Consider the following 13,209-nt stretch of genomic DNA (forward strand, 5'->3'; position numbering starts at 1 on the left):
AGAAAGGTGATTTAAGTGACTTTGAACCTGGCATGGTTGTTGGTGCCAGACAGTTCTGTGGGCGCAAATGCCTTGTTTGTGCCAGAGGTCAGAGGAGAATGGCCAGACTGGTTCCAGCTGATAGAAAGGCAACAGTAACTCAAATAAGCACTCGTTACAACCGAGGTCTGCTGAAGAGCATCTCTGAACGCACATCACGTCTAACCCTGAGACAGATGGGCTAACATATTGTGCCTTTAAGCTCTTAAAAAGAGCAGAAATTAAGTTCATTTGTTAAAGTAAATTTATGTTACATATATTACAAAAACATCTTGTTTTATTATGCTCAAAATATGTTTTTTGTTTAGTCAACACTTGCATGAGCAAAGTGAGGTGTCAATAAAAGGTACTAAACAAGCATGTTGTTTAACGCATGTAGAAATTTTTAAAAGTATTTCCTATAATATTTTTTCTTCTGGAGAAAGTTTTATTTGTTTTATTTCAGCTAGAATAAAATAAGTTTTTAATTTTTTAAAAAACATTTAAAGGGTAAAATTATTACCCTGCTTAAGCTATGTTTGTTTTGGATTTTCTACAGAACAAACCATCGTTATACAATGACTTGCCTAATTACTCTAACTTTACCCTAATTACCTGAGTTAGGCTTTTAAATGTCATTTTAAGCTGTATAGAAGTGTGTTGAAAAATATCTAGTCAAATATGTGCTGTCATGATGGCAAAGATGAAATGAATCAGTTCTTAGAAATGAGTTATTAAAATTATTATGTTTAGAAATGTGTTGAAAGAATCTTCCCTCTGTTAAACAGAAATTGAGGCAAAAATATACAGGGAGGCCAATAATCCTGACTTCAACTCTACGTCTGAGAAAACCAGGCGATGTGCTCTCTGATCCCCTTAAGCATCCAAACTCTCTGCAAAAAAGTTCCCATCTTTATAGATAAATTTGGGTCCTGGCCAAATATCGGCTGTCCAAGTGAAAGAGAAAGATCTAATTAGAAAAAAATGGGTTTATTGTGAGGCCACAAGAGCAACGTCAAACAGCAGCTGCATTTTGAGGAAATCCATTGTGTTGTTTTTACCATCTGTATCAAGCGCAGCACAGTTTTCAAGGCCACTAAATTCCCCTCCATTCATTGAGCATATCACTGGAGAAAAACAACCTCTTTTACAACAGCTTTACATCAAAATACGTTCACTTTTACTGTTGAAAAACTGTTTCAACCATAAAATAAATCCTGTTTAAGTTTCCTCAATGCGCATTAAAGTCTGAATTATTAGCCCTCCTGTATATTTATTCCCCATTTTCTGTTTAACGAAGAGCAGATTTTTTCAACACATTTCTAAACATTTAATAACTCATCTCAATCAAATCATCCTTTACACAATTTGAAGGCACATTATGTATTTTCACCACTAGAGGGCGAGTATTTACAACAAAGTCGTATTTTAATGACTAAAAAGTACTATACAAAAAGTACCACATGTACATTTTGAGCTGTCAATAGGGACATTTTAGTTACAAAAGTGGATCAGTATTTAAAATAGTCTGATATATGTTTCTAAAGGGTTTCTGTAGGTCTTAAATCACCCTTTACACAATTTAAGAGCACAGTATGCATTTTTACCACAAGTATTGGTGAATGTATTCACAAGGTATGTATTCACAATAAACAAAGGCGTATCTTGATGATGGAGTAAAAAGTGCTGTAAAAAGTACAAACATTTTTAAGCTATCAATGTGAATGTTTTAGGTACAAAAGAGGACCAGGATTTAACAATATCTGATGTATGTATCTAAAGAAATCAACCATTACAAATTTAAAGGCACAATATGTATTTGCACCACTAGAGGGCGTGTATTCACAACAAACAAAAGTGTATTTTGATTACAAAGTGTCTACTAAGTAAAAAGTACTATAAAAAGTACAAAAGTGAATCTTTTAAGCTGTCAAATGTGGATGTGAATAAAAAAAAATGAATAAAACTCCAGTTTTGTAGAGCCCACTACGAGCTCAAGTCCCACCCACTTGAAGCAAGCTCCGACCTCCATTAATACCCTTCTCAAAATAGTCTGATATATGTTTCTAAAGGGTTTCTGTAGGTCTTAAATCACCCTTTACACAATTAAAGGCACAGTATGTATTTTCACCACTAGAGGGCGAGTATTTACAACAAACAAAGGCGTATTTTAATGACAGAGTAAAAAGTACTGTAAAAAGTACAAAAAAGTTCCTTTTAAGCTGTCAATGTGGATGTTTTAACTAAAGTGTTTCAATCAGAGATCAAAGACCTGTTAAATCCTGATTTCGGTTTATGGTCTAATTTTATGAGGCCCCTGACCTAGCCGGGATTATTTTATGTCTATGGTCCCTCCTGCTATGCTGTCCCCATAAAGTCTGCTCCGTCAGTCGTGTGTTTATGACTATTCATTGCTTTTTAATTGATGATAAACAACCGAGTGTGTTTGAGGCTGTGTCAACACCCCAGTGTCGTTTGATCGCAAAAGTTAAAGGTAATCTCTGGTAACAAGACCTCTCTCTTATCAGCAGTCCTACGGTGCAGAAGACTGTAATCGTGCTCATCATTCAGCACTTCTTACAAATAACTTACAGAGCTCAATTAGGCATATACTTAGTTATAAGTAAACCAAAATATAAACTATGTTGCTGTTTAACAAGTGTTTTCATTTTAATCTGACCCACAGGTAAGAGAACAAACATAAAAACACATTATTATTTATCATAGTATTATTTAATATACTATTTCTTAGATGTATAATTGATTTTGAGCTATCAGGGCTCTTTTTTTGTATCTAAATTTACTTTTAGAGACTGTGTTTTTCAGAGCCTACTGGCAGATATTTGTGTTTTCATCATAAAATATAATAATTTTGATCAGTCTCACAGAAAGTATGACTTTGCATCTCTTATAGTTTTGAATTTCCGAATAATTATGCCTTGATTGAACTTATCAACACAATAACATTGAGTAAGAACATCACAACAATGTATATTATAGGTTTAATTCACTTAGTGGTGCTTGTGTTGGAGTTATTATATTTCTATTATGATTACATTATTATTTGTAGATAGGAAAGTTATATTTTCACACTTTAATGAGTTATGCACTTACCGGCCACTTTATTAGGTACACCCGTCCAACTGTTCGTTAACGCAAATTTCCAATCAGCCAATCACATGGCAGCAGCTCAAAGCATGGTCAAGACTGCAGTTCAAACCGAGCATCAGAATGGGGAAGAAAGGGGATTTAAGTGACTCCGAATGTGGCATGGTTGTTGGTGCCAGAAGGGCTGGTCTGAATATTTCAGAAACTGCTGATCTGCTGGGATTTTCACGCACAAACATCTCTAGGGTTTACAGAGAATGGTCTGAAAAATAGAAAATATCCAGTAAGTGGCAGTTCTGTGGGTGCAAATGCTTTGTTAATGTCAGAGGAGAATGGCCAGACTGGTTCCAGCTGATAGAAAGACAACAGTAACTCAAATAACCACTCATCCAACCTTGAGGCAGATGGGCTACAGCAAGAGAAAACCACACCGGGTGCCACTCCTGTCAGTTAAGAACAGGAAACTGAGACTACAATTCACACAGGCTCACTAACATTGGACAATAGAAGATTGGAGAAACGTTGCCTGCTCTGATGAGTCTCCATTTCTGCTTTGACATTTGGATGGTCGGGTCTGAATTTGGCATCAACAGCATGAAAGCATGGATCCATCCTGCCTTGTATCAATGGTTCAGGTTGCTGTTGGTGGTATAATGGTGTGGGGGCAGAGGCGTAGCGCAAAATGCGGGGGCCCCCCTGCAGGGATCACTGACGGGGCCCCTTGATGGGAGCGGGGGGGGGTCACAAACTGAGGGGACGGGGAGAGTCGGTGGAGCAACAACGTGAGGAAGCGATCATAAATTGAGGAGCGGGAAAGGGGGGCAGGGTGAGGTGACAACGCGGGGAAGCCTTTACAAACTGAGGAGCGATAGCAAACTGAGGAGCGGGAAAGGGGGGCGGGGTGGAGTAACGGCGCGGGGTAGCGGTCACAAACAAGCGGCGAGAGCGTCAAAGTAGCCGGAAGTCATTCATTTTCAATAAGAACCGGTGGCGAGGAGCAGTGCTGCATGTCTTCTCCATTGTGGGCATCAAGGAGATCTTGAAATCAAGTCAAGCAATCAGCAATTCGGCGGCAAGCAATCAGAATGAAGTAGTCCACCGTTTGAGAGGAGTTCAGAGAACACAGACCTGTGAATTTTGGTTCCAACCACAGTTGTTTCCAGGGGTTTGATTATTGCGGTTGCCGGATTTTCAATTATTGATAATCGCGACGACGTGGGGTCCCCTAATCACGTGGGGCCCCCCGCGGTGTGTGCCCTGCGGGCCCGTCCGCTACGCCACTGTGTGGGGGATCTTTTCGAGGCACAATTTGGGCCCATTATTACCACTGGCCTGTATTTATTTATTTTTAATTATTCTGTAGGGGTTTTTCACCTTTAATTTGGATAGGATAGTAGAGATTACGGGCAGGAAAGTATTAGTTGCAGAGAAAAGGGAAGTGTCGGCAAACAACCTAGAGTTGGACTCGAACTCGGGTTGCCGTGAGCACCACAATGCTACATGTTGCCGGACATAACCACTAGGTTATTGGCGCTGACGTTGCCTGTATTTATTTTTAATGTACGTGAGTGCTGTAAATAGTTGAGAAGTATAACTTGGTGCCATAAAGTCAATCTGCTGCATTTGATACTGTTGCTGTGTCTTTAATAAACGTAATCAACCAAGGGGTCACAACAAACGCATGTTGTTTTTTAAGGTAACTTTTAACTGCTATTCTTATCTTTTGTGAGTTATGGATGAAATTTGCTTATTCTAATAGTTTAATAAAATAAATGAGATTTTTGGAAAGCATCAAGTGTCCTTCATTATCCTGCAACCCCCTGAGGGGTCTCGAGCCCCACTTTGGGAACCACTGAGTTAGCTATCTCTTTTGTGTATCTAAATTTGTTTTAAATTCACTGATAGCTAAAAATCTATAACAAATAAGATAGCCATAACAAATCTTAAGGCTGAAATACTGTAAATACTCAATTTAATTTGAAGTAATCTTAGAAATGGTTTAAGTATTTCATTTGAGTCATTTCTTTTTTTGTAAAAGTAGCCTAATGAACAACACTAATTACTCTTTAAACCAAATTTACTCCTCCAGAAACCTTCATTGTGCACGTCGTTTCACAAATCTAATCACGAGCTTTACTAATTGCCCAGAAGGCATTTTCAATAACATAAGCCATTTATATTGAGCTAACCCGCCCTTAGTTGCTGCGCAGGCGCAATGGGCAGCTCAGTGGCGTCACAGCGGCGCGACTCGACAGCAGCGTGTTTTCAGTGGAGAGCAAAATTCAGCCACAGATAGAGGAGAGAGAGAGGGGACATGTAAAGCACCGTTGAGTGGATTAAAAAGCGTTTACGACATTGTCAGTGGAGGAATGAGATGAAGCAGCGCTGAGAGACTCAAAGTTTCCTCTGTCGGAGCTTTGTGGGTAACTAGCTTTGTGTTGTTTTCCTCGTGTTTACATTTGACTTCTGCGGGGAGCTTCGGAGGTTTACATTTTCCGCTGCAGGTTTTGTGTTTTAGTGGCTATTCATAGGCCTTAAAGTAAATTTAATAACTCCGCCTGATGTGTTTTGTGTCATGGATACGAAGTAATGAAGATGTTATGTGCATATAAGTTAGTAACTTACTTTCTTGTTTATAGTTATTATTTCATTGCATTGCATGCGTTTGTGACTGAGGTAAAATTGGTTCTTCTCGCACATTAGTTTAGTGACAACACGGTCGCTATTGTTTACAACGCTACTCTTAAAATTCAGTCTGAAATAGCATGCAAGTATGACTTTAGCACAACATTAGCACATTTAATTGACCAAACACTACATGTTTTTAATAATCACGGGCTGCTAATATGATTTCCCGATTTTGAAGTAGCAAAGAACACTTATTTAATATTATTATTAAGGTGAGTGCGAATATAAAACCTATACCCACCCCTATTCGTTTGTGATGGTTTTGCTTTGCACGTTTACTCGGGAAACGAAACCGAAGAGTTTGTCTCATCGTAAGTTTGTGTTGTTGGATAATAGACGAAGAAAGTGACATTAAATGCATTGATTTGAACAGCAAAACTTTTTTTTTTTTTTTTTTTAACTAGTTGTATAATATTTGATGAGGATAGTTAATGATGATGATTTGCTTTCACATGTTTGCATTGAAACGCAGTATGTAAGTTACAGGATTTTATTTAAGATTTAATATTATTATTGTTATTTCATTGCTCTCTTTTATATGCTTAATTTGATGACTTCGTTTAGTTTCATGCCATTGTCACTCAATATGAATTGCATTATTATCATCCTTTTTATGTTTGACCTTTTATACTTTTAATGAGAAAGAAAGTGACCTTAGATGAATTGTTTTAGACAGCAAAATGTATTTAAATGGTTTATAGTATGTAATAATGATTATGAGGGTTGTTGATGATCGTTTGAATTTGCATTCACATGTTTGCATTGAAACAAAAACAGTATTTAGAAGTATTGAGGAATTTTAGTGATTGTTATGTCATTACTCTCCTTTTTATATGCTTAATTAGATTTTTAAAAAATTATTTTAGTTTTTGTTTAATTTCATGCCAGTACTTTATCACTGTATATGAATTGCATTATTATAATCTTTTTATGTTTGACCTTTTTATACTTTAATGAAAAAGAAAGTGACATTAGATGCACTTATTTGGACCCCCAAAACTTATTTAATTTATTTATAATCTGTAATGATGAGGATCGTTAATTGATTATTTGAATTTGCATTGAAACGAAAACTGTATTTACAAATATTAAGGAGTTTTATTGATTTTTGTTTTAAAATATTATTTCATTACTCCTTTATACATTTAATTTGATGACTTCATTATTATAATTTTGCCGTTTAATTTTATAGACCATTTTGAGAGATGTAAACAAAAACAATGGTCTCAACGTATGTCCTGTTTTACATTTTTTTAATTTCTATAGCTTTCGAGAATCCAAAAAGAGACTTTAATATTAATAAACTGTTGATTGCTGTTTTAACATTTAAGCTATTAATAAATAGCCTCGTTATAGTTCTGAAACTGTTTGATAAGCAGGAAATGTTTATGACTACGAAGACCACATTGAAATGGTCTATAGCATTACTTTATTATCACTCTGTGTGCATTACATTATTATCATCCTGCTTTTATCTTTGACCTTTGTATACTTTAATGAAGAAGCTATTTAAAACTGATGAGAAATGAAGAGATGCATTGTGCAAACTCAGCCGGAAACATGTAAAGATTCACGGAAACGAGGCACACAGCTGAAAATCTGAGGGCTCATGCATGGCTTTAATTCAAGAGTGCATTTCCTTTGAGGCGCAAACCCAGACATGTGCCCACCCTCCGAGTCAAATTAGATCACTTCCATTGTAACGTCATCAGCAGCATGTGTACTATGATGAGTGAAAACTACTATGAAGAGTGAAAGCGACATACTCCAAAGAACAAAACCATATAGTATAAGCATTGTTGACACTAATACATGCAAGACAATAAAAATTTTAAGAAAAACGCATGTGTAGGCACAGATTGACAAGTACACTATCAAAAAGGTGTATAGTTTGACTGTTAGTGGAACATTATTGTAGGCAATATTGTTTTAAGTAAGGATTTGGTTGAAGTTTCACTAAAAATCATATATTTTTTTGAAGAGTTGGTGAATATATGAATTGCATCATGTATGCTGAACCAACAGGAATCTCCCAACACATACGAATGCAAACTTCAGCCGAATGTACAGTTGACAGCAGGATGTGCAGCAAACATGATGTATTGTTGTTGGACGTGATCTCTGCTGAGGCTGCCGCATTAGAGCTAACAAAGAGCCACTTGGAGTGAGCCCTAAAAATGGGGATGTCCATAGAAGAAGGGGCGGAGAAGATACGATGTTGAGATATGCATGACAACCACAGATAAGAGGAGGGTTTAAAAGGCTCTGTGCCGAGAGCATCTCCTCAGACCCTCTGTTGTTACTTATGCTGTAGCAATGAGCTGCTTTGCCAAACTACGAAGACTTCGGCGTTCATGTTTGAAGGTCTTGACTTCATTTTTTTTTAAAAATGGGGGGGGGGGGGGGGACTTGAAGAAAATATTTTTGCAATCAGCAAGACTAGCAGCTGAGCATTACTGAGGTAAAGTTTTTATATTTGCACATTCTGACTTTCTCCTTAATATAATTTCAGAAAAGTGTAATTTGTAAATAGGGAGATCATATCAGTAGCCAATTACTATTAAAGTACAACATTGTTCACAGTCAATTAAACAGTGCTAATGTTGTTGTGAAGTCATGCTCTGGACTGAATATAGTAGCTTGGTTAACAATATATGGACTAGGGCTGAACAATATTTAATTTCGGCATTAATATCGCAACGTGATCATTTATATTAGTCACATCGCAGGATATGCAATGTTGATTCTTGTATTATAATTTATCATTTGCTTGTGTTTTGAGGCCTGTGACTGTACAATGATTTTAAAACATTCAGGCATGAGGAAACAGTTTACTTTAACTTTTAATTACAATTAATCAAAATTATTTATATTATCAATAGATTAGATCTTTCCAAGTAGAGATATTCAAGTCATCTGCTGACATTGTATTCATATATATTCGCAATATATACAGTTGAAGTCAGAATTATTAGCCCCCCTGAAATATTAGCTCTGTTTTTTATTTTTCCACCCCAATTTGTTTAATGGAGAGAATTAAAAAAAAAAAAAAATTCCCCCCCAAAAAAAAACAGCTTAAAGTGATATTTAAAGGCTTAACTAGGCAGGTTAGGGTAGTTAGGCAAGTTATTGTATAACAATGGTTTGTTCTGTAGACTATCGGGAAAAAATAGCTTATAGAGGCTAATAATATTTACCTTAAAATTGATTAAAAAAAATTTAAAAACTGCTTCTATTCTAGCCGAAATAAAACAAATAAGACTTTCTTCAGAAGAAAAAAAATATTATCAGACATACTGTGAATATCCTAGCTCTGTTAAACATCATTTGGGAAATATTTAAAAAAGAAAAAAAATCTAAGGGGGGCTAATAATTCTGACGTCTATCTATCGCAGCCCTAAAAGTGACGGTCACTGTTAAAAAAATAATGAATGTGCATATATAAAATCAACTTTACCTCAATCCAAACATTAAATGACAATCTTTTTGATATCTTATGTGTATAGTCTTTGCAAAAAATGTGTAGTACAGCTTGCTGAACTGGGCATGATGATTTCTGTGCCTTTTGTCTACCTGTTGTGTTAAATCAACATGGCAAAGTTGGCACAGAAGCACTTTTGAAGGAGCATTTCTTTAAACGGACTGTTTTACACTGCATTTACAACTTTTATAATTTTATTTTTTTTGAATACTTGGTCTTAAGGCAAGTTAAGATGCCTTTGTGTCTCCAAAAAATGTTTTGCGTTGGCATTTAGTCTGGCAGTGGACTTGGAGTTTTCATATATAATCGAGAATGCAAAGAGCAGCCATAATTTAACAGATTTGCTTATTAGATGGTTGTTGTTGTTGTTTTTGTTGCTTTCTGCTCTCTCTTCATATTGGCCATAATATCATTGTTTGGACTGCAGTGTATCAGCTTGATGATTTTGCTTCAGTTTTAGATGTTTACAACATTTTATTCATTTGTTTTTCTGAGCTTTTTTTTAAATAATTGTATGACCAAGTCATTTCTAGTTTAACAGACTCTGCCCACCATTAGATGTATTAATTTGTTGGGTATGTTCTTTCAATTTTGCGAAGAGAAAATGAATGAATTTTATTTATTTTTACGAACATGCACAAAGTCACAAATAATGAATATGAAGGAATGCATAAACAAGGGAATGGGCCCATGAATCTTTTTTTTTAATAATGTAACTCAATATTTTTATATCAATTTATTGCAAAAGATCCATATGTAAAGTCAAATCATTAAGTGTTTTAAGCATGCGGTGACTGTCTTGGTTGTTTGCAGTCCTCCATGGGAGGGGGTGGAGCTAAATCTTTTTACGCATTTTGATTGGTCGAATTTTCTGTATTGCGTCACAGACAGTAGCTATGTTTCCATCCAAAGATGCACAATTAAATTTCTGCGCAAATTAGGAATATGACATAAAAGATGTGCGGATGGTTCAGCGTTACCATTAAACAAGTCAAAGAGAACAAAGTCGTCACTTCCTGATTAATTGGCACCAAATATTAAAAATAAAAACGTAATTTGTTTCGGTAGGAGAAGCTGTTTCAATCTTTTAATATATTACTTGAGCCTCAGAAGACAAATGCCGACATGCAGTGAATACATGGTGTCGTTTTGAGGCGTGAGACGCAGAGCACAGACACTCTTGACAGTTCTGGAGGTACTTAATAATATAATAACACTAATACTGAGATTGTTAGGCATTTTAGAATGACCAAAACAACATTTCACATGTTTTACAGTGTGCTTCGCCTGCTGGTTTGTCCATTCACACACATTCATCATCACATGATTTCCTATAAGAATCAAATTTTTTTAAAGTTTTTAAATTGTTTGTTGTTAATTTTTAATGCACATACTGAATTTTGTTCAGTAAAAGTTTCTTAAAAGTGCATCGTAGTTTATGCGCATGTTTTCTTATTTAATGAAATCCTACTCTGTTTTGCAGGGTTTTTTTTTAATGAATTTTTTAAAAATAAATTTATGCCCATCTTGCCGTTTCCGTCAAACAGCATATCCAAAATGTGCATAAAAAATAGATTAATGGACATCTAGCTATTGATGCAACAATAAAACACTATTGCTTTAGAGGTAATTTAATGGGTTCAACATGAATATACATTGATTTAATGGTACTGGGGCTCACAACAGGTCTGTGTACAGATCTCCGCTATTTAATGAAGAGTGTGTCATGAATGCAGGCTTTTCTGGTATGCAGTGAAATTGTACTCCGTAAAATCCTCCCGTAACTGCCAACATAAATTACATGTGTATGTGAAGTGCAATGTGAACTTGAAGACATTCCTCTGTAAAAGACTGCAGTTGTTGTCTGCATTGAGTTGGGGAGATGACGAGCAATCACAAGACTAGGATGCCTTTGGGCATAAATAAGTTTTTCAGCCTATATGTTCTGGTTTTTACACTCCTGTGTGTATACGAACACAAAAATAACTGAAATTGTCACTTTTGAATAAAGTAAACTCAAAACGAACTTTATTATGGCAGTTCAAAACCTCTCACTAAAGCTAACTTTTTAGTTCCTAAACCTCATTGATCTCTGACTATTAAACCAGTGGTTCCCAAACTTTTTTCATCAAGTACCACCTCAGAAAAAAATTGTCTCTCCAAGTACCACCATAATGCGCAGTATTGAAATACAGTGGCGTAGTAAGCCCAGTAAAGCAGCTACAGCTCTGAGCAGTTCTAAAATGTGGCAGATTAATTCCTATTATTAAGAATATTTATTATTGTCAGCCATTTTAAACATTATAAATCGTCTGAATGTTAACGCTTGTATGTGAAAAACAAACAAACAAACTAAAAATGTCAACATTTAAAATGTGCTTTTAAAAGTTAAAAATGGTAGGTTAATGTTGATTAAAAAGTAAAAAGAAAAGTGCTATACTTAAATGTAAAGTATTAGCATATAGTAGGTAATTCATGAACACCTGGAAATGTTGCCTGGACCTCAGAAATATAGGCTATATGTCAAATAATAAATATTATTATATGTCATGTGTGTGTGTATGTATATATATATATATATGTGTGTATATATATGTATATGTATATATATGTGTGTATATATATGTATATGTATATGTATATGTATATGTATATGTATATATATATATATATATATATATATATATATATATATATATATATATATATATATATATATATATATATATATATATATATATATATATATATATATATATATATATATATATATATATATATATATATATATATATATATATATATATATATATATATATATATATATATATATATATATATATATATGTATGTATATGTATATGTATATATATATATGTATGTATATGTATATGTATATATATATATATATATATATGTATATATATGTATATATATATATATATGTATATATATGTATATATATATATATATATATATATATATGTATATGTATATATATATATATATATATATATATATATATATATATGTATATATATATATATATATATATATATATATATATATATATATATGTATATGTGTGTGTGTATATATATATATATATATATATATATATATATGTGTATATATATATATATGTATATGTGTATATATATATATATATATATATATATATATATGTGTATATATATATATATATATATATATATATATATATATATATATATATATATATATATATATATATATATATATATATATATATATATATATATATATATATATATATATATATATATATATATATATATATATATATATAATTATTGATAAATTGTGAAATATATGGAGCGTATACATATGATATTCGGTACCACTAGAAGGAAGCCTGTGTACCACTAGTGGTACACGTACCACAGTTTGAGAACCACTGTATTAAACAATTGGTTAGTGTGTTCTGAAACTCCGCCTTTGGATGTGCTTCATATCTTTAGAGTCAGACAAAACATCCAGCACAACAACACCAAGAAGTTAGCAACATGAATGAACTGGAGGGTCAAATAGAGCTGCTACAGATGCATCCATACATGTACTATTGCTTACAGAGAGATTTTAAAGACTTTGAGTCGCATTGGACGAGAAGCAGAAATGCCTTTTTAAAGACCTAAACTTTATTTCATGTGGTGTCTGTCCACGGCAAATAGAAAGCAAGGTGGTGGCTTCTCACTGGATAAGGCTTTTTGCCTTTTTTGTGAAACTGATATTCTCTCACAGCTGCTGTTGTTGTGTTTAGAAGTCCACTCGAGTGGTGTGACCCATTTACAACCATGCCTACTGCAGCATGGGGGTGTTAAAGAGATCATGACGGTGTGCTGTTTTCAAACATCTTTTCGGTCTCAAAGAAAGTA

At 34.1% G+C, this 13,209-nt stretch overlaps 1 protein-coding gene across 6 annotated transcripts in view; it reads left to right on the forward strand.

The window, feature by feature from the left end:
- Window positions 1-5,330: 5,330 nt before the first annotated feature.
- The window catches only part of setx (senataxin), a 43,415-nt gene continuing 35,536 nt past the window's right edge, over window positions 5,331-13,209 (forward strand). For 2 of the 6 annotated variants that reach the window (XM_087300451.1, XM_087300455.1), the window contains exon 1: window positions 5,331-5,549. Coding sequence is in view for 2 of the 6 variants with exons in the window: in XM_087300450.1 (XP_087156576.1) it covers window positions 8,131-8,178 (48 nt within the window). In the remaining 4 variants the exon portion in view is untranslated. Of the gene's footprint in view, window positions 5,550-8,100; window positions 8,179-13,209 lie in introns of those variants that run through there. The other 4 variants (XM_087300452.1, XM_087300456.1, XM_087300450.1 and 1 more) reach the window with 2 other exon arrangements.

This window comes from Danio rerio, chromosome 21 (genome assembly GCF_052040795.2).
Source record: "Danio rerio strain M-AB ecotype USA chromosome 21, GRCz13ab, whole genome shotgun sequence".
NCBI classification, from domain to species: Eukaryota; Metazoa; Chordata; class Actinopteri; order Cypriniformes; family Danionidae; genus Danio; species Danio rerio.